The sequence below is a fragment of the Hyperoodon ampullatus genome (assembly GCF_949752795.1).
Source record: "Hyperoodon ampullatus genome assembly, chromosome: 7".
In the NCBI taxonomy this organism is placed as follows: domain Eukaryota; kingdom Metazoa; phylum Chordata; class Mammalia; order Artiodactyla; family Ziphiidae; genus Hyperoodon; species Hyperoodon ampullatus.
The window spans coordinates 60,466,057-60,488,417 of record NC_136920.1 but is presented as its reverse complement, the minus strand read 5'-3'; the positions used below and the strand labels follow the sequence as shown (position 1 = coordinate 60,488,417).

Here is a 22,361-nt window from a genome sequence, read left to right as displayed (position 1 = left end):
ACCTCCTTCCAGTGTTGCTTACCTCAGTACAAGCACATACCATCTACTCGGCCATCCAGTCCAGAATCTGGACCTGATCTTGACTACTCCTTCTCTCTCACCATCTGATCCTAATGATTCTACTCCTAAATCCTTCTGGGATCAATCTTTCTCTCCTTTCCCACTGCAACTGCCTTGCTGTAGGTCTCACCTAGACAATTAAATGAAATGAAATATTTTCATTTTCCCTTTCAAATGAAATATTTTCCCTTTCTCCAATCATGCCCCTCCTAATATATTTTTCCCCTATTTTCTCTAATCTTTCTTTCAAGTATAACACATATACAGAAAAGTACAAAAAAGGCATAAGGATACAGCTCAAAGAATTTTCACAAGGTGGATGCATAACCAGCACCTAGGTAAAGAAGCAGGACATTATGCACCTCTGAAGCCCTCATGTGCCCTTCCCCAGTCACTATCTACCCTCTTGAGGGTAACCACCATCCTGACTTCTTACACATTGGGTGATTTGTCTATTTTGAACTTTATATATCAGTCCAGTCATACAGTTAGTACTCTTCCATGTCTGGCTTGTGTCCAGAAATGTTAGGTTGTTGAGATTCATCCATGTTGTTGTATACAGTAAGAGTTCATTCGTTAGTTTGTTCATTTGTCATTCATTCATTCTATTATTCCATTGTGTGTCCATAATTTATTTCTCCATTCAACTACTGATACACATTTTTGAAACTTCTAAACTATCTTTCACATTAAACATAAATCTGATCCTTCCCTACCCTTAATCTTAATGGTTTCCCACTGGAGGATAAAGTTCTATGTCCTTAGCAGATCTTATGTTACAGGCCTTCATTATTGGTTCCTGCTTTCCATTCTTCAATTCATACCCCATAAATTCAGCTCTTCTGAACTACCTGCCGTGTACTGAATAAAGTATGCTGCTTTCTACTCCATACCTCTGAACATGCTGTTCCCTCTGCCTTTCTTCCTCAACCACCTGGTAAACTCACATGCATCCTTTAAGACTTAGTGTAAACACCATCTCCTATAGCATGCTTTCCTTGCTCTCCCCAGAGATTTAAATGGTCTTTTCTTTGTGATCCATCAGCACCTTCTATACATCTCCATTAATGCATCAGATAGCATTTTTTTGCTAAAATGTCTGATTTCCTCACTGACCTATGAGTTCCTTAAGGGTAAAGACCATGTCTGGATCATCTTTTATTTCCCAGGTGCCTAGGGTGAAGCCTATGACAGGAGAGATGCTCAATAAGTGCTTGAAAAATAAGTGAGAAGACTTGCCCAGGGGTTACATAGTACCGTATGCGGGAGATGGAAGGGGTCCTTGGAATCAGCTACACTAATTTCTCTATTTTACTATGGAGGAGAAAGGTTTTGCCTAAAGCAGATAGGGTTTGCTGGTGGCAGAGCCAGAAGGTCTGATCTTCAGCCTAGTGCTCATCCCCCTTCCCTGCACTGGTGGCAAGAATCAGAGGGTGACATTTCCATCGAGGACAGCCTGGGGCAAAACCGATCCCCTCAACATCTGGCAGTGCAGCCAGATGGGCAGACAGTGAAGTGGAACAAGAAATGGAGCTCTAAGTTTCTAGCCCCAACAACAAAATAATAGGCTGTTAAAGGGAAGATATCAGCACTGGAAAGGTTCCTTGCCTCAGGCGGCAATGGTTGGGAATTTAAGGACAGCTGGTTAACACTGACAACTGAGCCCTGTACTTGGACAGAGGGACATGGAAGGGCAAGAAAGTAGGTAGGAAAGAGGCTAAGGGAAGCCCTGGGGAAGATGCTATTAGGTTTCATAAAGCCCAGTGTTTCTGAGGTGATGAGCACCGGTGGCTGAAAAGGCAGGGGCACTGTGACTAAAAGAAGGAAGATAGCTTCATACATGAAGCTTTAAAAAGCCAGATATATTATGACACTCAGAGCAAGTGGGCCAGGAAGCAAAGACACCACATCTCCAGTGGCATCCAAATCTACAGTTGCTCTGGAGATTCCGGTGCATCCAAATATGTACTAAACTATGTGCAGGGCATTGTGGCAAAGGAGGCAGGGAAAGTAAGACATAACCCTCGCCCTCAAATGAACTCAGTCTAGCAGGGGGGACTGGACCCAAATCACAGGGAACAGGGAAGAGTTTAGAAGGGAGGTGGCATGAGAGCTGCGGATTGGCTGGTAGAAAGCATTCCACTAGGCTGAGAAACAAAGTCTTGAAGGGAAATGAGAGGCAGAAAGACCTGCCTGAGTAAAGGCACTGAGGTAGGAACACAGAAGTGACGTTACGCTGTAGCTGGAGTATTAGGGCAGCAGTGGGAAAAAAAAGCTAAGTGAGGGTCAGACTAGAACAACTCTAAAACTAGGTTAACAAATCAGGATGGGTAGAATTCCTTTTTTTAAAAAAAATACACGAGCACTGGGTGTTTTTCAAGTTAATAACAGATATTATATGTAGAGTGCTTACTCTGTAGAACCTACACATGCCCAGTCCTACAAAACCTTAGATGGTAGGTGGCATGCTCCCATTTCCATATGAGGAAAGAGAACTGCAGAACGGTCACAGCTTAGCCAGGACACACAGCTATTAAGGGCAGGGCTGTATTCAGATCCTGACTCCACAGTTTATGCTCCCTCCTTGTGGTCTTTCTCACCTGGGGTTTCTCCTTTGAACCACAACTGGGAAATTATTTGAGTAATGATTTTCTCGATTCTCTCAAGAATGGTACATAACTCGTACCACTTTAGATGCCTGGGAGAGAAATTAATTCCTTGTGTGCAACAGACGCCTTAGAACATTAGAGCTTAATTTTCCAGAGGAACCCTGTTTGAGAAAGGCTGCATGACAAGAGATATGTTTTAGGAAAATCAATCTGGCAGTGGGATCACATCCCTGGGAGGAAAAAGCTGCAAAAGCACCTAAACAGCTTCGGAACTACTGGGATGAGTCAGCTCCAGGGGCTTGAGGAAGGAGGCCCCCATCTTCTCTAATTACTTGTCTTCTCAGTTGTCCTGCCCTCCCTTCATTCCTCCAACCTTTTCTTGTACTTGGCAGTCAAGTGCTGAAGCAGAGCCTTCCTGCTCATAAGCCAGCAACCCAGGCAGAAGCAGTATCTTCAGAGATGAAAACCACAGAAGCCAGTGCACCCACTTTTCTGTGGAGGCTGGGGGGTAGAAAACTGGCACTACTGAACTCAGAACTCTTCCACAGAAATCCATCTGGCAAACTCCTATTACTCTCTCTGATAAGGCTGAAGCACGTCATCCTCTGGGAAGCTTTCTGTAACTGATTCCACCTCCCTGCTCACCAGGCAGAAGCAGGTATTTCCTCCTCGGTATCCCCACAGCCCCTTGTCCAGGACCCTGCTGGAGCACCTGCCTGCTGTCACTGCCTGTTTCCATGTCTGTCTCCTCTACCAGCCTGAGCCTCTCTCAGGGTCAGGGACAGTTTGCCAGATCCATCTTAGGATGCCCTGAGGTCCATGGTCTCAAAGATGGCAACTGGCTTACCCAGAGTCACACTACAGAGCTGAGATCAGACACACTACAGGTCTGTCTGAGCCCCAAGACTGTTCTTTTCACTATGTTACAGGGTGTCCCGAAGATGAAGAAGGGCCTTTCTGTGCTAAGCACCCAGCCCAACACTGAAGAGTTCAGAGGCGGTGCTATCAGAGTAGACCAGACCACCTGGAGAGGCTTCCTTAGAGGTAGATCCTTGAAGAGTCTGAGGATCTAGCTGAGAAGACAGGGAACACGATGGTGTTTTAGGCAAGGTGGGGAAGTTGTGGGCAGAAACAGAATTAAGAAGCCATTAGGTAGGAGTACAGGTTTCATGGGGGAGGAATGGGATTACAGCTGCCAGGTGAGAGTTTGATTTCTTTATACAATCGTGGAGCACCTACCTGTACTAGGAGCTTTTATAGATGTCATCACTAATCCTCATGCCCACTAATCACTGTGATATTTCCCAAGTGTTACTTTACAGACAAGAAAACTGAGGCTTAGAGAGTTAAAGTAACATGTCCAAGCCAACAGAGCTAGTAGCTAGGGAAGCTGGGATTCAAACCCAGGTTGGTCTGACTCTGAAGCCTAAAGTCCTTTTTATTACTCCATGCTGCCTCTTAAGAGGTCAGAGAACTTCCCACATTACCAGACTGATGCTGCTGCCTGGACCCCCCCGAGCTCTCACGTGGGGACTGCTGATCAGAGGGCAAGCGCAGCTGCCCCCTCTAGCTCTAACCCTCTAAGATCTGGGGGCCCTAAATCCCTGTGGACTAAGCAATGTCAAGGACAAGGGTTCAGTGTTGACCTCGCGAGCACAGGCTGGCCCTGTGTCTAAACCTGCCTTGGATCTCTAAGGTGCTGCAGCAAAGCCGGTGGCAAATATAGGCTAAAAAAGGTGGATGGTCAGGAAGGCAGGGCCTGCCTTCCCTGAAACCTTCTGGAGGAGGTCAGCTGAGGTCAGAAAACTTCGGAAATGTCACTGACAAGAGCCCCTAGGACAAGGGAGCAGGATCCTGCCTCTCGGTTGGCTGGTCACACACAGAGGCGGACTGAGAGAGGTCAAGGGGGGAGGGAGGTCAGAAGTTGGCAAGCCTGCAGGCCCTGAGTGACGGTGACGGCCACTTGTTCAGGTCAGAAAGGGAGAAATAAGTGGGTTAATGGTTTTGGCCCTTGAGGCTGGGAGGCTAGGGCAGGGGGTGTAAATGGATTCTGGGTAAAAAGGCAGGTGGGTGAACTGTAAAGGTGGGGGCTAAGGGCATCTGTTCCAAGTCAACAAGCAAGAACCATACCCCTGGAACGGCTCAAAGGGCCAGCTTTGGCCTGGGGGGTGAGGGTGGAGGGGTGCTTCATAAAAGGCCTGTGTTTCTTCATTTCAAAGGTATTCGATCTGGAAGGCTGGGGAGAAGGACTCTTTTTAGAGTGAATTCCCTGTCTGCTTAGGGGCTGAGGGGAAGCAGGGAATGTAAACCACTGGACAATAGCTGGGGGTATTGATTGATTTTAAGGCATGGCAGAGAGAAGCTCCATGGTGAACACTCCACTTCCTAGCTACAGATGTCTCGTCGGAGAGCTTTCCAAAGGACAAAGTGAGTAGCATCTTGCTTGGGGACGTTTTCTAAGTCTCTGCTTCTGAGAGCAATGAGTTCTTGCTCCAGAAGCATCAGTCATCCCAGGCGCTGTCACCACATCTGTGAGCAGTCCTGCCCCTCACAATGTACATGCCCCAGACCAAGGCACACTCTAGCTACTCTGGGGCAGGTAGGTCCCTTGTAGGCTGGGGATATGGGCCAGGCCTGAGTCTTAAGTGAGTGTGGCTGGGGCTGATGGAAGGTGGCAGGATTTGAGGGTTACTGTGAAATCCTTCCAGTCCAATCACATGACAAGGACTAGAAAATGATCTGGGGAGGTTGGGCCAGGGAGGCAAAGGCTCTGGGACTGAAAGAACTTTCACTGAAGACTGGGTTTTGAAAAAGTGATTGGCTGCAAAGGACAGGTGGCAGAAGATACAGAGAAGAAAATCACACCTCATTTAAAAGAATCTATTTCAACCATTCAGAGAAGAACTAAAATGGAATGGACTCCTAGGGAAGAAGTAGGATTCCCTGAGTCCCTGAGACAATCCAAGGAAATGCCAGTCAGCCAGCTGTTGGAGAGGTTTCTGCCAGGAGAAGAGAAGTCAGGCAATCAGGGTAACCCAGAGGACTTCTGAGGATCCTTCTAGCTCCCAGGTTCTATGAAGAATGACCACTGACAAGGAATACCCTGGCGTCCAGGCCCAAGAGAGGGTCCCTAAACCTTTAAGAAGTGTAAGTGAGGGCATAAACAGGGAGTCAATGCCATACTCACTCTGGGGCCTGGGCACCACACATCCTGGCAAGATGCTTCCCTCCCTATTCCAAGGAGAGGCTGGAGTGGGATGAGGGAAAGTGACTGCGTGGGAGGCATCTGGCAGGGTGGCAGGTAACTCTGTAGCAGGCCTGGACAGGACCAGACTAGCCTGAGTCTGGGCATGGTACGTATTATCCCTCCAATTAAATCAATGCTCTCTAAAGGAAGGGTATTCAATCATTCAACAAAGATTTACTGAGTGCTTACTGTGTGCCAGGTACTTTACCAGGTGCTGGGAATGAATCAGCCATGGTTCTTGCCTCTGCTTTCAGGGAGCTCAGAGTCAGGTTAGAGAAAAGGCTACTGAACACAAAAAAACAATTCCAGATTGCAACAAGTGTGATGACAGAAAAGAGTAGGGTACCATGACCCAGAGTAACGGAAGGAGCCTAATTTAGACTAGGGTGGAGGTGGGATCAAGGAAGATGTCTTTGAGACTGGAGTTAGTAGAGATTTAAAGGGTCTCCCCCTTGGTCCACCAGCCCTGCTCTGGAGGTCACAGGGGAGAAGAGAGGACACTTTGGGGGAGAGCAACAATCAAGAAAACTCTCAGAGCATGTGCAGACAGACAGGATGGCATGGTACATCACACAATCACAGGCAAAGAACACACTCCAGCCACGTGAGGGCAAATCACACATGCACACGGCCACTCTCATGAAGTGCAGGCACCCTCGAGGCATTTCCAGCTCTAAGAGGGTAACAAGGCTCTGGGGAAGCATGGCATTTCCAGGGTAGAGAGGTTGATAAGTCCTTACTCTCTTTCCTTGTCACCCCCCCGCACCCCCCATTCACCCATGATCTCACCTCCATCAAGCAGCTCCTTGACGGTGCGGTAGTCGTCGGCAAGGACAGCATAGTGCAGGGCTGTGCAGCCCTTGAAGCTGGCACGGTTGTTCAGCCGGTTGTTGAAGTCATCCTCTCGGGTAACCAGGACTAGAGGGACAGCAACACAAACCCTTCCGTTAGCAACAAATGCCATGAGCTGCCAACCTCTTCTTCTTTCTCTTGGCATTTTAATTCCCTCATTCACTCATCTACCTACTTACTAAACATATAATGGCACCTACTATGTGCCTGGCCATCTGTGCTGGGAAAGAGGAGGTAAAACAGAGCCCATCCACAAATGTTTACTGACACCCATTATGTTGATAGGATTCACTTGGGGACACGGAAATGAATCAGACATGGTCCCTGACCTAATCTGACAAAGGAGGCAGACAGTAGACAGATGTTTACAGTATTGTTTGAGATAAATGCCATTATAGGTATAACGGGATGATATAGAAAGCCAGAAGGGAGCTTAGCTCAATTTGGGCATGGAGAGGATCTCAAAAGATGACAGTCTTGAAGGGTGAAGAGAAGTTATCCAGGTGAAGAGAATTTATCCAGGTGAAGAAAAGAAGGCTAGGGTAAGACTCGGGACAAGGGACTTCCCTGGTGGCGCAGTGGTTAAGAATCCGCCTACCAATGCAGGGGACACGGGTTCGAGCCCTGGTCTGGGAAGATCACACATGCCGCAGAGCAGCTGGGCCCGTGCACCGCAACTACTGAGCCCATGGCTCTGGAGCCCGCGAGCCACAAGTACTGAGTCTGCGTGCTGCAACTACTGAAGCCTGCGCGCCTAGAGCCCGTGCTCTGCAACGGGAGAAGCCACTGCAATGAGAAGCCCGTGCACTGCAACGAAGGGTAGCCCCTGCTCACTGCAACTAGAGAAAGCCCATGCACGGCAGCGAAGACCAAATGCAGCCATAAAAAAAAAAAAGACATGGGACAAGTCAGGAAAGAGACAGAGGCTGTTCTTAGCAGAACAGTAACAAACCTCCTCTGTGCTCTGAAGATGTCTACAATATAGTGAATATTTAATGTTTCGAAAAGAACTTTTAAAATTTATAAAAGCCATTAAAAATTTGAAAGTACAAAGAAGAAAAAGCATCATTATCTCTGCAACTTGAGAAACTGCATTTAGTATTTTGGTATATGTCCTCTGATATCTATATCAATATCTACATCTATATCTATAGGTATAGCTATACCTGCATATATATCCTACAAAACTGGAATTTACTACATTGCAATTTTGTAATCTGCTTTTTTTCCCTTAATAAATGTACTGTGAACATTTGTTTTTGAAGGTAGGAAGAATAAGCATTTCATGTGTCAAAGAACCAAAAACCCCCAGGCTCACTCTAGTGCTAATATTAGTGACTCTCTCTCTCCAAATTGATACAAAAGAACCTAAAACCAGTTGCATCACTCTAGGTTAGGTGACCACACATGTCCTTGTTCACCGGGGACAGTCATGACTTATGCTTGTTGTCCTGAATGGTCCCAGTCTGGACAATAGTTGGAAGGCTACCCAACCTCTGGGCCCTCCCTTGGGAACCAAGCCCCCGTGGAATGATATCTATGCTGCTTAGGTGATGGGGTTTCTTTCTGCCTCATGCAGAAATTATTGGAGTTCTTGCCTTATGTTCCCTCCTGAGCTTAGTTCATTGGAGGAGGAATTTGGATCCTACCTACCTGTACCCACTCCTCCCCGAGTCCAGGGCACAGGGCCTACAGAGGGCAGGCTCCTCCTACCTCCCACTGGATAAAGGCGTGTAATTCATAACCTTGCCTATGCAGTCAAAAGCACCAGACAATTCTGAAACCATTCTTTTCCAAGCTGTCTTGGAATGAAATCTATGCATTTTCCCCTCCTACAAAACTGAACTTGCTATTAAAAGTCCCAAAAGCCAGAAGACTATCATGCCTCTTCCTAATCCTAATAGATTTCACTTACTGACCTTCCTCTACTCTGTGGCTGACATGGTCATTTCACACAATCTATTTAATTCTCCTAACTACCTTATATAGTAGGTATTATAATTCCCATTTTATAGATGGAAGCTAAAGCACAGAGATCATAGAGCTAATAAGTGGTTAAGTGAGGATTAGAACCCAGGTCTAATCTGAGTCCTCACCCTTTTTTCCCATCATATCATGCTGTCACTCTCATTTTGCAAATGAGGGAATCAGAGCCCAGAGCCCAGATGTTCTGGTCCCAGCCTTGGCTCCTACTCCCTCTTCTTTCCCTGCTCAAGTGAAGGTGCCAGCACACTCTCTATGGAACTTGCCCCAACAGAGATCAGCCTGAGGTTTGTAGTTAATACCGGATAAGCTTACTTAGGTGGAAGCATTTCAAATGTTTGGTCAAAATGAAGTTGTTGGAGTGTGTAACTGGAGAACAGACCACACTTTCTGTACCAGACAGAGGCTCTCCTGACTGATGACCCCCACCCCTGGAGTGTTATCTTTCCTGGAGCAGGGAAAATAGGAAGAAGGCCTCCGATTAGCTAACGTGTAAGTCCGTTGTGCAATGGCATCTGCATTTTTCTCATAAGAGCCCTTTAGGATCTAACTCAGAGATTAACTCTTGGTCATGAACAGTCTCATCAAATCATGGTAAGGGATCTTCTTTTTTTTTTTTTTTTTTTTTTTTTCCGGTACGCGGGCCTCTCACTGCTGTGGCCTCTCCCGTTGCGGAGCAAAGGCTCCGGACGCGCAGGCCCAGCGGCCATGGCTCACGGGCCCAGCCGCTCCGCGGCACGTGGGATCCTCCCGGACTGGGGCACGAACCCGCGTCCCCTGCATCGGCAGGCGGACTCTCAACCACTGCGCCACCAGGGAAGCCCCATGGTAAGGGATCTTGTTTCCAGCCCACTGCAGATTAGAAGAAGCAAACTAGAAGGCTAGGGAGAAGTCTTCAGAATCAAGTATGCTGATTACAATCAAGTGCTGACCAGGCAGGGAGGGAAAAGAACAGCACAATATAAAGCTGAAAGAGGAAGCCACAGAATACAGTGCCTCAAGAGCCCCTAGGGCACCACTGAATTGCCACATAGGACATTAACTGCTAGATATAATGATGAACCTGACGAAAAGTGATAGCTGGTTCAAGAAAGCCGGAAGGGTATAATCCCTTTTACAAAGAAAATATATCATTCATTCAAAATATATCATTAATGAACACCAATGCATGGTGGTAGCTTCTGGAGATATACTAATAAGACACACTTCTTGACTCTAAGAAGTTAACAGTCTAATGCAAGAATCAGACCACTGAATGGACAAATTATAACACTGTTTCACGAGTGCAAGATAGAGCTACACACAGGGTGCCTACCATAAAAAAGTAGATGAACTCAAGGGACACAGCTGGTCTATTTGGTTCAGGGACAAACATCAGCAGAGTGGCAGTGTCACAGCCCAGCTAATAAGGAATGTCCATGAAGAGGGCCCCTGCTCCCCTCTGAGGTCTCATCACTTACCATCCCCTTCCTAATGCTCTTTCTTGCCTCTTGGCTTTTGCAAATACTATTCCACAGCCTGGAACATTTCCCCATCTCCCATGCCTTCAGCTGACTAACTCCAATTCACTTTTAGGCCTCTGATTAGAAGTCACTTCCTCTAGTGATTCTTGCTGAGTTTGAGGTAGTTACTCCTCCCAAGAGCTTCCCTAGCACTTCAGGCACCTCCCAATTATGGTGTTTATTACCCACTCCATTGCAATCATCTGTTTACTTGACTACGTTCCCCACTAGACCAAAAGCGCAATGAGGACAGGAAGCGTGACTGTCTTCCCCACAGTTGTATCCCAGTGCCCAGTATGGTGTATGACCATAAACATGTGCTTAACAGATACTTGTTGAATCAGCAAATGCATACCTAATACATAAATAAGGCCCTAATATTATCTTGTTTTTGGAATAATAATAATAATGCCAGCCAGCAGTATTTAGTAGAGGAAGTAGAGTGCAGCTGTTAAATAAGTGAGCTCTGGAGCCAGACCACTTGTGTTTGGGTCCCAGTTCTGAATTTACTGACTGTGTAATCTTGGGTAACTCACCTAACCTCTCCATGCCAAGTTTCTTTACCTGTACGCAGAGATGATAACAGTGCCCTCTCATGGGATATTGTAAGGATTGAATGAGACACTGTGAGTAAAGGGGCTTGGAACAGGGCCTAACAGTACCTCTTAGTCAATGTCAGCTATTATCCTTATTGTCTAGTCTTGTGCTTCCAAAAGTGTATTCTCTCTGTGAAAAGAGGTGTGGGGAACCCTGCATGCACTTTTCCCCTCCAAAAGGCACAGTTCTGAGTAAGAACCATCTGTTTAATTTGGCGTTACTCAGCAGTTTTATGTCTGACTGCCTCTTTCCACCCAACCCTTGTTAAAATCCTGCAGTACTGGTGTTCCATGGAACACTCTTTGGAACTGAGTTGTGCATAACAATCTGTAAAGCACTTCATTTACTTATTAATTTCAGAATGACCCTGTGAGGTGGAAGTTCACTCTCCCCATTTTATAGATGGGGAAGCTGAAGTTCAGCAGGGTGCCACAGTCAGTCACCGGTGGAGCTAGGACCCAGTCCAGGTCAGCTAGGCCCATTTCATGCTCTTAACAGTAAGCTCTTCTCCCCTCATCGCCCAGTTTTAGAAGCCCTGACCCAGGATATCTTGCTGAAACCCCCAGATCATTAGATCTCATACTCTTCTCTATCCAAAAAAAAAAAAAAAAAAGACTAAAGGTGGAAAGGAGGTGTGTGCAGCATGCACCCTCATGTTCTTACTTGCTCTCACAGAGAAAGCAGAAGCAAACCCACAGAAGCTGAAGTGACTCATCCAAGGCTGTTTCACCAGCTGGCCACCACGGTGGTCTTTTGAGGCCCAGTGTTTACAGCTGGTCCTCAGCCAGTGAACCATCCCCTTCCCAAAGACATCTACCAGCCTGTCTCCAGCACAGGGGGAGATGGGCTCAGGCTCCTGTTTCCCCTCCAGGCCAGCCATTCCTGTCCCTTCACCCTTGTGGCCACAGGAAGAATGACAAAGCATTACCTTGTTATCCTTCTGCTCCCACCTCTGCCTTTTGATGTTGCAAAGTCTATGGCATGGTGCTGTGGCCAGGGTCAGTCTGAGTGCCGTGGCAGGTGTGCACCTGACGTACACTGTGCAGGATTCCCTGCACTTAGCAGTGCCAAGGAGTTAGCAGAGGTGAAAGTTGTCCCCAAAGCCCTTCCTACAGCCTGGCCACTACTCAGCACTGCTGAAACTGCAGAACAAAACTAAACAAAACAAAACAAACCACTGCCTCTAGCAATAAGAAACAGTAATTTAAGGTAAAGGAGTCACACAGTCCTGAATCTTAGCTCTGCCACTTACTAAGTTCTTCTATCTGTAAAATGGGCATGACAAGCAATGATTTAAGGAATACTAAATATTTAAGTATTATGAGAATAAATTCTGATAACAGATTTTTAAAAACATTACCACAAACATTTAGTAATGCTGTTTTCTCCCCTGGGGTAGGCACTGCGGATGCAGAAGTGAATCAGACATGGCTTCTGTCCTCATATTGCTAAGGCTATTGGAGGAGACTGAAAAAAGGCATGTGAGGCAAAATGGGTGGTCTCCAGATAACAAAAGCTTTATTATCATTGCCTTGTGTGGAGGAAAGGTAACCCAAGCTAAAAGTCTCTCCCTCAGGCTCAGCCTCTACCCGCCACGCCCAGGAACTTATGCCATCTAATGTCATGGAGGGTGTAGCAGTGCCTTTAAAAACATGAGCATGTCTCCATGAGGGGGAACCTTTAGGACTAACCTGACAAACACAAGGATAACCTCTTACATTTGTGCAGCACTTTACGGTTTAGAGAGCGCTTCAATGCAATTGTTTCCTTACCCCAGGTCAACCTAGGACAGATAGGTCAAATATTATTCTATTGAACAGAGGAGGAGACAGAGGTAAAGAGGTTGGATGGCCTGCCCAACTTGGATTGCTAATTGGTGGTGGACCAGGACTAGGTCCTGAGCCTGCTTGGCTCCATCCTCCACATTGCACAGCTTCGCCAGTGCCCACAGGCTCAAGCCTCACATACCCCAGCATCAGCGGACCTGGCTTGAAGCTCAGGGACTAAGCTAAATTCTTACCAAGAGTCTCCAGGAAGAAGCCTCTGGGCTCACAGCTCCCTCCCCACAAGGTGTTGTGTATCTACCACCTCATTAAATCCTTATTCCTACTGCCAGCATCGGCAAGCTGCCTCAACTTCTGCGGGCACTGTCGGCTCTGCCTTTTGTGTTTATCTTCAGCCAGGGGATGGGGCAAGAGGGAGACTCTCTGTGCTGGGTCACCAAGAGACCATCTCTGGGGAGGGCAAGGCTCTTCATTTCCTTCCACAGCCTGGAGGACCCTCCTTCCTCTCCAAATCCTAACTGTTCTTTAAACCCAATTTAAGGCCTCCTCTTCTAGGAAGTCCTTTCCTCCCTGCTCTGCCCTGGATGCCTATCATGTTGATTGTGTGTATCCATTTACCACTTACTTATTGATTGTCTTATAACGGCTCTTATAATACTTTCTTGTGTTAAAATTTCCCTTGACTCCCTAATTTCCTCATGGATGACAGAAACTAGTTCATAACATTTTCTGTATGTATCTCACCCAGCATCACTTCAGTATTTCATGCAGCTTCAGCAATGAGCACACAGGAGCCTTCATTCACCCCCTGCCCTGGAGCACACCACTACTGAGCACCTCAGCACAGTGAGTGCTATGAAAGGCATGTGTGCAAACTGTCTGATGGCAGCAAAGACAGGGCGCGTGTCATGTGGCTTGGGGAGGAATCTCCCAGAAAAACTATCTGGAAGATGAGGTGGAGAAGAGTGTTCCAGGAAAGGAAGTGGTGCTTGCAAAGGACAGAGGGTGAAGGCTGCATTACCTGCCCATACAAGAAACTGGGAGTCCTTCAGAAAACTTGGAATGCTGAGTGAAGGCAGGTGGAGCAGTGGGCACAGATGAGGTTGTCCAGGCAGGCAGAGGCCTGATCCTGAGAGGGGTTTGGACTCTATCCTGAAAGCTATGCGCAGGCAATGGTTTTTATTGATGAATTAAGCAGCATGGGGAACAGCAAAACAGACCAGGAGAAAAGTGAACTGGGTTCAAAAATGGCTTTCACTAAACTTGACATGTATCTCAATCCCTCCATGTCCCAGATCCCCTATTTATTTATTATTTTTTTGTGTGTGTGTGGTATGCAGGCCTCTCACTGTTGTGGCCTCTCCCGTTGCGGAGCACAGGCTCCGGACGTGCAGGCTCAGCGGCCATGGCTCACGGGCCCAGCCGCTCTGTGGCATGTGGGATCTTCCCGGACTGGGACATGAACCCGTGTCCCCTGCATTGGCAGGCGGACTCTCAACCACTGCACCACCAGGGAAGCCCCTCAGATCCCCTATTTTTAAAGTAGAGGAGTTTTTTCACATCAGTGGCTCTTAAACTTTAGTGGCAACAGAATCACATGGGTAACTTGTAAGGAAAAAAACAAACAAACAGTTGATTCTTGGGCCCTCGCTTCAGCAATTTAGATTCAATAGGCAGGGCCTGGGAATGCACAGTTGAAAAAGCCCTTTGTGTTGCTCCTCACAGAAAACTCTGAGCAGCACTGGACTAGTCTCTGAGGGTCTGGTCTCTGAGGGTCCTTCCCATTCTAATCTTGTCATGAACACAAGAAAGATGCAAGGCTGGCCAAACCCATCCCACTTCCAAATGCCTGATCCTGCTCTAGGGAAGCCAAGGATGTCTAGGCACCAGAATGTTCTTCCCAAGGCCCATGTTTAGAAAGTTAGAGCAAAGCCCCCAGGACACCAAGTCTTGGGATACTGGAGACATCCAATATCTCACTCAAACCTCCTCTCCCTGCCAAAATCCAACTGGAATTAGGTCCTTCTATACCATATACTCTAGTCTTTTTCCTTGTTTATCCAGCAAAGTGTTACGTACTTTCCATGGGCTGGGCCATGGCAATATGAACAGGCTCTGCCCTCAAGATCTTATAAATGCTGCAAATAACATCAAAAGAATCTATCTTTTACCAAGTATCTCTGAAAGGAAAGAGTTCAGAGTATTGAGGTGGAAAGACCTGGATTCTAATCCTGGTGACTCTAGAAAATTATTTCATCCCTCTGCACTTCAAATTGCTCACTGGTAAAATGGAAGCATTAATATCTTTGAATTGGGTTGTTGTGAAAATTGAAATGATGTGATACAGTGAAGGGCACAGGAAATGGCTGCATCTAGGAAATGGCGATTTTTAAATTAACATGTCCTCTGCTGTCCTGGAACCTGTAATATATCCATATTCCTCTGTTTGACTTTCAGAGGCTCTCCTACCTGGTCCTAATGTCTCCAAATAGACTTCCAACTCCTTTCTTCCTGCTGGAGACCCCCCTCCATGAGATGACCCTGGTGATCCTACCATGAATCCTCAGTAGGCAGCACTGTGTATTAGGAAGAGCATAAAGGTCAGAGCCAGTCAGACTGGTAAGCAAAACTCACTGTATGACCTTGATCAAATTAACATCTCTGAGAATCTGTTTTCTCATCTGTAAGATAGATATCATCACCTATCTCACAAGATTCAATGGCAAATCCAATTAAAAAATGGACAAAGAATCTGAGTAGATATTTCTCCAAAGAAGACACATAATGGCCTAAAAGCACATGAAAAGATGCTCAACATCATTAGCCATCAAATGCAAATCAAAACCACAATGAGATACCACTTCACATCCACTAGGATGGCTAAAGTGAAAAAGACAGGCAATAATACATGCTGATGAGGATGCAGAGAACCTGGAACCCTCATACATGGCTAGTGGGAATGTAAAATGATGCAGCCTCTTTGGAAAACAGTCTGGTAGTTCCTCAAAAGGTTAAACATAGAGTTACTATATGACCCAGCAATTCTATTCCTAGATATAAACCCAAAAAAACTGAAAACATTATGTTCACACAAAAACTTGTACACAAACATTCACAGCAGCATTATTCATGATAGCAAAAGTTGAAACAACTGAAATGACCCTCAATTGATGAACGGATAAACTAAATGTAGTATAGCCACCAATGGAATATTATTCAGCTAAGAAAAAGGAATGAAGTACTGATACGTGCTACAACTTGAATGAATCCTGAAAACATGCTAAGTCAAAAAGAATTCAGCCACAAAAGATCACATATTGTATGATTCCATTTATATGAAGTGTCCAGAATGGGCAAACCTATGGAAACAGAAAGTAGATTAGTGGTTGTCTAGAGCTAGGGAGAGCTGAGAGACGTGGAGAATGACTGATAATGGGTACGGGGTTTCTTTATAGGGTGATGAAAATGTTCTAAAATTGATTGTGGTGATGGTGGCACAAATCTTGTGAATACACTGTAAACCACTGAATTATGCACTTTAAATGGGTAAACTGTATAGTATGTAAATTAAATCTCAATAAAACTATTACATTAAAAAATGTAAAGAACTGAGCACATTGCCTGATGTAGTAAGGATGCAATAAATGGTAATAAATTTATTATTGTGCCCTTTCCTCTTCTTGATGCCACTCTAACCACGGCCAGAATCACCTCTTACACTAATACTGAAGAATATGTCAGGCTCACTGAAGGAAGCCCATTTCATACTCAGTGAAGGGTCACAGGTGAGTTCTGAAGGCTAATATCCCAGGACTAAGAGTCTTACATAAATATATAACTCTTGGGGGACTTCCCAAGAGTGAAGTTCTTTAGTGAATGGATGTTACGCTTGTCTCTCCAAGCAGAAACCACTGGGGGTCCAGTGGTTGAGATTCGTGCTTCCACTGCAGGGGGCATGGGTTCGATCCCTGGTTCAGGAACTATGATCTCACATGCTGTGCAATGCAGCAAAAAATTTAAAAATATATTTAAAAATATATTTATATACATATTAACACACACACACACACACACATATATATATATATAAAACTCTTGAAGTAATAAGAAAATAATGGCCTCCATTTACTGAGCACTTACCATGTGCCAGGTACTGTGCAAGGAACTTTACAATTATTTTTCTTGAAAGAATCATATGGGGCTGTTATTATTCTTATTTACTAAATGAAGCAGCTGGCACTTAGAGAGGTTATGTAGCTTGTTTCAGGTCATACTGGTAGTCAATGACTGAGCTAGTCTGTTCAACTCCAAGGCTTTTACTCTCTTCTCTATGTGATATCATGGCTTCACTATTTCTTCCTTTTATTTATCTATGTTTTACCCATTCTTTACAACTCAAGAAGTCTGGTTTTCACCGATCTCCCTTTCCTCTCTGCATTCTAGTACTGTCTAGTCCACATCAAATTAGTTAACATTTTCTCTTACATAGTCTTTTGTGTTCTCAGACTGCTTCATGCATACACTCTTGAGCATCGCAGGTGTTCCATAAATACTTCTTTAGTGAATGGATGTTACGCTTGTCTCTCCAAGCAGAAAACAGGTTCTTGAAGGACAGATACTGTGTCTTATAGATCTCTTTAACCTTCATGTAGAGAACGGTCATCTAGGCTGGCCTATGGCTGGAGGGTTAGACCCTGCTTAAAAATAGTTCTCACAAACACCATGCTCTCTGCCCATAGACTGGAAGGTTTCTCCTTAAGAACAGGACCCTGGCTCACCTTATTATACCTTATCATAGTGTAGCATGAGCACTGGCACTTTCTGTAGTAGGAGCTCAGAAAGGTTTGATGAATTAAAGAGAAGACTGGGCTAGCACTTACTCTATTGGAGACACATCAAGGGCAGCCTTCCCATTGGGATCCCAAGTCCATCTTCTCTCACTCCAAGAAAGAGAAGTGGAAGAGCAGGAAGGTTGGCCTGGAACCTTAAGATGATAGGTTGTTCACCCTGCCTATGGCCCTAGACAGTCAGTGTGGCATCCTCTCTGGCCCAGGACCCTCCTCTGACCACAGACCCAGGTACAGCTTTCCAGAGCCCATGTCTCACCTGCACACCATCAAAATCAAAGAGCTGGGCAAACTCTTAAGAATCTGTTACTTGTTCTGTTATCTTTTACTCTGTTATCTACAGACCCATCCACAGTCTGTTCGAACTTCCACTACTTCCCATCTCTCCTAACTCTCAGGGGAATAACATGCTCACAGGTATCTAGAGTCCCTTTGATCTGTCCTATAATTACCCTGATCTCACCTTCTCCTACTCCCCTGCCCCCACCCTGATCCTAACCAAAGCAGTATTCTTTCAGGTCCAGGGATCCTCTGGGCAGGGCTGGCAACAAGAGGAAGGAGTCTGACCTCTCTGCCTCTCAGCAAGCTATGCTACTTGGTTGGCCAAACTTGGTCCCTCTGTGCTCCCCATCTCGACACCTGCTTGCCTCTCCTCTGCCTTTTCTTTAAGATGTTAAAAACCCGCAATAAAAAACAAATACAAAATGCTGTAATTAATAGCCAATTCCAAGCCAACCCAGCATCTCTACTAATAAACCTCAACACTTGCAAAAAGAACAATAAATTCTGCCCCTCTCTGGTTCTGGGGTGGTCTCTTATATATACTCTGTGTGTGTGTATGTATGTGGGTAAGTGTGTCTACATATATATTTATTTTCCTTTATTTCCCATCCAGGGAGGGGCAGGATAATGAACTGCGTGCGTCAGGGAAGATGAATCTGAGATACTAGGGAGCAGTGCAGTAAAAAGATTAAAGTGTTATTATTGTTGGGTTTTTTTCCCCCATGGTCCATTGTGACAGCTCGACCGTCATCTGTAAAAAATGTCTCAGTGAGAGATAATCATCGGAAACTCAATAAAGCGTCAGGGGGAGCCTCAGCCCCCATCAATCACTGGGTGCCTGGAAAATTTCAGCCCTCTGTCTCCCTTCCTGCTATCCATATAAATGTCTCTAATATATTTTGTGTGGTGTGTGGGACCCATCCCTGATTTGGAACTTTTGATGAAAAATATTTATACACAAAATATGTAAATCAGTTAAAAATCATAAGACTAGTTCTTTGACACCCCATCCCATTTTTTTCTTATTTTTATAAATCTATCGAATTTATTCTTTTTAATAAAACATGTCAACTAGTCTATCTTCCTCTCCTAGTTAAATGTATATATAGATTTGGAGGGCTAAAAGGATGGAAACAATTAACCTAACTGGCTGCTACACTTAATCTTGAAGTTGACCAAAAGGCCTGATGGATAGACAGTGCATTGTCCATCCTAGTGACTCTGTAGTGGCTGACACTGCTGAGAAATGACATGTAGAACCACTGGCACTGAAGGTGTGACAAGGCTCCGACAATGATGAGGAAGAGGCAGGGACATTATTAAAAATAATAGCTTGCCCAAACAGCTTTTGGCCTGGCAGATCTCCAAGCCTTCCAAGACTTCGGACAAGTCAGAGGTTCTGAGCTAAATGTGGGGCACATACAGGCTGATACGGTTGCTGGGTTCCTACAAGGGCAGGAGACAGTTCTGCTGGCACTTGGCATCATCTCTCTGCCTCAGTTTCCTTCAGTGCCTACATCACAGGGTTGCTGTGAGCACACAGTAAGTATCAATAAACATAACCTGCTGCTGTAGCTATCGTCATCATCATCATCTTACTATTATTATTATCACTTCTCCCTGCTTCTCTACTCTGGAAGGAATCAGTTCCTGCAGTACCTTCTCCTCTAGGACCTTTAAGACTCCTCTCTGCCTAAAGGATAAGGTCCAAGAATCTTGATTTGGCCCCGGTCTACTCTCTTTAAAGCAGCACCTTTACTGCTCATTACTCTCTAAAATGAATCTTCTGCTGTACAGATGCTTCACCCTAACAAGTTTACTTGCTGCCCTGAAATATGTTTTTTTCTGTTTTCCACCCCTGAATATTTTGGACATAACATACCCCTTCTCTGATCACACCCAATTCACACTTAGTTGCAGGCCCTTCCATAAAACCTTCTTATACTTTGAGGCTCAAATACCATTTTACTTCCTGATGTTTCAGCCAGAGATTCTCTTCTCTGAGCTCTGATAGTCCTTGTTATCTGCACCTCTGACTGGACCCTGTCAAACACTGTCTTGGTCATGTCATCAATCTTTATTGTTATTAATTATGATTCTTGCTGATACCTTATATGTGCATGATACCTTGTATTTTCTCAAATATTTCATAAGTACTTCAATTTGATCTTTATAATAAGCCTATGGTATAAAAAGTATTATTCTCTACAGATGAGAAAATCAAGGCTTGGAGAGCTAAAGAGAACTGCCCAAGGTCACACAGTTAGGTGATAGCCAAGCCATTCCTTGGACTCTGAGATAATGTTTGGTTCTTTGCAGATAACAGCTTGCTACCACTGAAAAGCATTTGGAAGGCTGTGACAGAGACTCTGAATGAAGTTTTATAGGAGTATGATGAGGACAAAGATGATGATATAAAAATAGAAATTTACATTAATGGAATTCCTTCTATGTTCTAGGTTTTAGGCTAGGGATAAATATACTACCCCTAACTCTCCCAATAACCTTTATTTTACAAATAAGGAGATGCAGCCTCTGAGAGGTACAGAAAATTGTTCCAGGTGTCATAGCTACTAAGTGTTCTGTACACCCATAATACCATGGCTTAAGCACACAGACGCTCTAGGAATGAAACTTAAAGTGGCAAAAAAAAAGGTCTCTTCCAGGGAGGAGAAGGTCCAGATGAGTTTTTTTAAAGCAGTTCAAGCACAAGTAGCCTAGATCGTCTACTCAAGGGTGGGAGCCTGTTAGAAATGCAGAAATGAAAAATATCAGGTCCCACCCCAGACATACTGAATCAGAATCTTGGGAGTTGGGGTGTGGCAGGAATCTGTGTTTTAACAAGCTCTCTAGGTGATTCTTACGTCCTTGGGAGCCTTATTACTCCCCTATGAGTTGGTCTCCAAGGGCGCAGATTCTCTCTGCTTTGCCTGGGTAGGTCTGGACATGCAGTGGGTGCTAGGTGTTAACTTATAGTGAACAGATGAGCTAGGGTAAGACTACTCCTTAGCATGTCCTGGGGAGACGGAGAAATTTTATAGAGAGCAGTTCCATTACCACTGGCGGGGACTCCTAGCCATCTCCTGAACTCCAGGGCACTTGTCCACTGGTTTGTGATGTACCAGCTTGCATCATCCTGTCCCCCATCTGAAGACACAGAGATGGGGAAGTCAGCTGGAGCAGGTCAGGACCTGCAGCCCCTGGAGCTGTGGGAAGAGGGCCACCTGGGCTGGTGGGGTTGGCCTTGGCAGGTTCAGCCAGGCAAGCCAGGCCCTCTACCCCCAGAAGGGCCCTGTGCCAACCCAGCTTCTGCACAACTCATCTTTATACAGCCGCCACTTGGAGCTGAGAAGAGAAGCTGATTTATAGCCTGCTCTGGCCACGTTTCTGCCGTGTTTTATTGCTTTAATTGTCTATGTGGGAGGAGCTCAGAGTGCTCACTTGCATTTCTGACAGCCCCAGACACCCAATGTTTATAACAGTTACTTACAAGCAGCCAGCAGCATCCCTGACTGGGTGACTTGTTTACTGTTATGTCTAATCTACTGCCTCCTCCACCTGAGGATTGGGGCCCACCACCCATCAGCCAGCCACAAGTGGAACTCTCCTGGAGTGGGCATCGGTGGGGCTCAAGGCACTGAATGGAATGTGGTCAAGATCAGGGAGTGAGTTGGTAGAGAAGCAGCAGTGATCTCTTAAGCTCCCCTCCATGTGTCCCCTCTAAGTGCCTTGCTCAAGCTGTGCTCCCTGCTAAGAAAATCTTTTCTTTTTTTCCCCCTCCTCTTCACTCTCCAAAGCCCAGCTCAAATCCTACTTCTTCTAAGTACATTACTTGCTCTGACGATGAGCCTAAAGTTTCTAGAACCTTAGAAATCACATGGCTGACAGGAACCTTGGAGGCTATATAATCTAATGACCCTTTACAAAATCCCTGATGGGCGGACAGCCAACCTCTGTCAGTGCCCCTTGAGTGGTGAGTTGCTCAGTACCTCCAAGGCAGGTTTCCTGCCTTACACTGATCCAAGACCCAACTCCGTACAGAAATTCTTCATCACATGCTACTGTGCTTTACATGTATTTACTTCTAGTCATCCAAACAACCCTTTAAGATGGGTATTGTTATCCCTATGTTACAGATGAGAAAACCTAAATTCAAGGACCTTAAGCCACTTGCTTAAGATCACACAGCTGGTGACAGAGCTTAGAGGACCCATTACTTCCTGGCACTGAAGACTGACCTTTCTCCAGGATACCGCTGTGCCTCTGAAGATGCCATTCTGAGAACTGGAGAGAATGGACAGAACAGTTAGGCCAATAAGGCCAAGCATCCCTACATCACCTGCACCAGCAGACCTGCTCTCTACCCAGAAACACCAACCTCGACAAGAACTGAAGATACTGTAATGTGCCAGTTGAGCAGGCTTCTTGCTAGAGCAATGCCAAATGTCAAACAGAAGGGTTTCACTAGGAATGGGGCAACCGATAGCCAAGTCTCAGCAAAGAGGTTTCTTTCCTCTCTAGGCTGTGCCCATTCTGAGCAGGCAGAATGGATATAGAGCCTCTCTGAGAGAAACTTCTCTGATACCTTTTGGTCTCCT

General features: G+C 45.5%; 1 protein-coding gene across 4 annotated transcripts in view; it reads right to left on the bottom strand.

Annotated features, from left to right (window-relative positions):
* CLPB (ClpB family mitochondrial disaggregase) overlaps window positions 1–22,361 on the bottom strand; it is a gene marked incomplete at both ends in the record, with an annotated part of 164,371 nt that overhangs the window by 79,997 nt on the left and 62,013 nt on the right. For 2 of the 4 annotated variants that reach the window (XM_079708851.1, XM_079708848.1), the window contains 2 exons: window positions 6,706–6,834; window positions 20,821–20,910. In XM_079708851.1, the coding sequence (XP_079564977.1) occupies window positions 6,706–6,834; window positions 20,821–20,910 (219 nt within the window). The remainder of the gene's footprint in view (window positions 1–6,705; window positions 6,835–20,820; window positions 20,911–22,361) is intronic. The other 2 variants (XM_079708849.1, XM_079708850.1) reach the window with 1 other exon arrangement.